The 1,362-nt window shown below is 44.6% G+C and overlaps 1 protein-coding gene across 10 annotated transcripts in view; it reads left to right on the top strand.

Moving 5' to 3' along the window:
* Positions 1–1,362, top strand: part of RAPGEF5 (Rap guanine nucleotide exchange factor (GEF) 5) — a 360,172-nt gene that overhangs the window by 102,087 nt on the left and 256,723 nt on the right. Inside the window, exon 2 of one of the 10 annotated variants that reach the window (XM_010839036.1) lies at positions 946–1,103. The exons of the other annotated variants lie outside the window; for them this stretch is intronic. Within the exon in view, the coding sequence (XP_010837338.1) occupies positions 1,095–1,103 (9 nt within the window). The 5' untranslated portion in view covers positions 946–1,094. The remainder of the gene's footprint in view (positions 1–945; positions 1,104–1,362) is intronic. 10 annotated transcript variants of the gene reach the window in all.

The raw sequence follows: 1,362 nt of genomic DNA, 5'->3' as shown, positions 1-1,362 counted from the left end.
TGGATGTGACTGGTGATAGAAGCAAGGTCCGATGCTGTGAAGAGCAATATTGCATAGGAACCTGGAATGTCAGGTCCATGAATCAAGGCAAATTGGAAGTGGTCAAACAAGAGATGGCAAGAGTGAATGTCGACATTCTAGGAATCCGCGAACTAAAATGGACTGGAATGGGTGAATTTAACTCAGATGACCATTATATCTACTACTGTGGGCAGGAATCCCTTAGAAGAAATGGAGTAGCCATCATGGAAAATAAAAGAGTTTGAAATGCAGTTCAGTTCAGTTCAGTTCAGTCACTCAGTCATGTCCGACTCTTTGTGACCCCATGAATCGCATCACGCCAGTCCGTCAGCAACTCCCGGAGTTCACTCAAACTCATGTGCATCGCGTCAGTAATGCCATCCAGCCATCTCATCCTCTGTCTCCCACTTCTCCTCCTGACCCCAATCCCTACCAGCATCAGGGTCTTTTCCAATAAGTCAACTCTTTGCATCAGGTGGCCAAAGTATTGGAGTTTCAGCTTTAGCATCATTCCTTCCAAAGAAATCCCAGGATGTCTGACTCTAGGTTGGTGATCACACCATCATGATTATTTAGGTCATTGAGACCTTTTTTATATAGCTCTTCTGTGTATTCTTGCCACTTCTTAATCTCTTCTGTTTCTGTTAGGTCCTTACCATTTCTGCATTTCAGGATTTAATACAATAGAGCTAAGGTTTACTGAAAGGCAAGGCTGATCTTATTACAGGTTATCCTCACATCCTGAACTGGGATCCCAAGGCACTTGTGAAAGGTCTTTTCCAAATTAAGACGGCAGTTAAAATTCTACCTATACATTTCTTGCCTGTAATTGTTTGTTTGAGCCTGGTAAAAACACTTGCTTTCCTTCTTAACAGAAATTTTACAAATTTAAGTGATGAATATGCTCATTACTCTCTGTCATAGGCTGAATTTTGAACCCCCCTTCAATAGCAGGAAGGCCGAGAGGAGCTACTGCACATTCAAGGTCAGGAGGGGCAGCGGTGAGGAGATACCCCTCATCCAAGATAAGGAGCAGCAGGTGCGCTTTGCTGGCAGCTGTGAAAAGATACCCTATGACCAAGGTAAGAGAAACCCAAGTAAGACAGTAGGTGTTGCGAGAGGGCATCAGAGGGCAGACACACTGAAACCATAATCACAGAAAACTAGCCAATCTGATCACACGGACCACAGCCTTGTCTAACTCAATGAAACTAAGCCATGCTGTGTGGGGCCACCCGAGACAGGAGGGTCATGGTGGAGAGGTCTGACAGAATGTGGTCCACTGGAGAAGGGAATGGCAAACCACTTCAGTATTCTAGCCTTGAGAATCCCATGAACAGT

This window comes from Bison bison, unplaced genomic scaffold (assembly GCF_000754665.1).
Source record: "Bison bison bison isolate TAMUID 2011002044 unplaced genomic scaffold, Bison_UMD1.0 scf7180017864109, whole genome shotgun sequence".
NCBI classification, from domain to species: Eukaryota; Metazoa; Chordata; class Mammalia; order Artiodactyla; family Bovidae; genus Bison; species Bison bison.
This window is presented reverse-complemented; position numbering and strand designations above follow the sequence as displayed.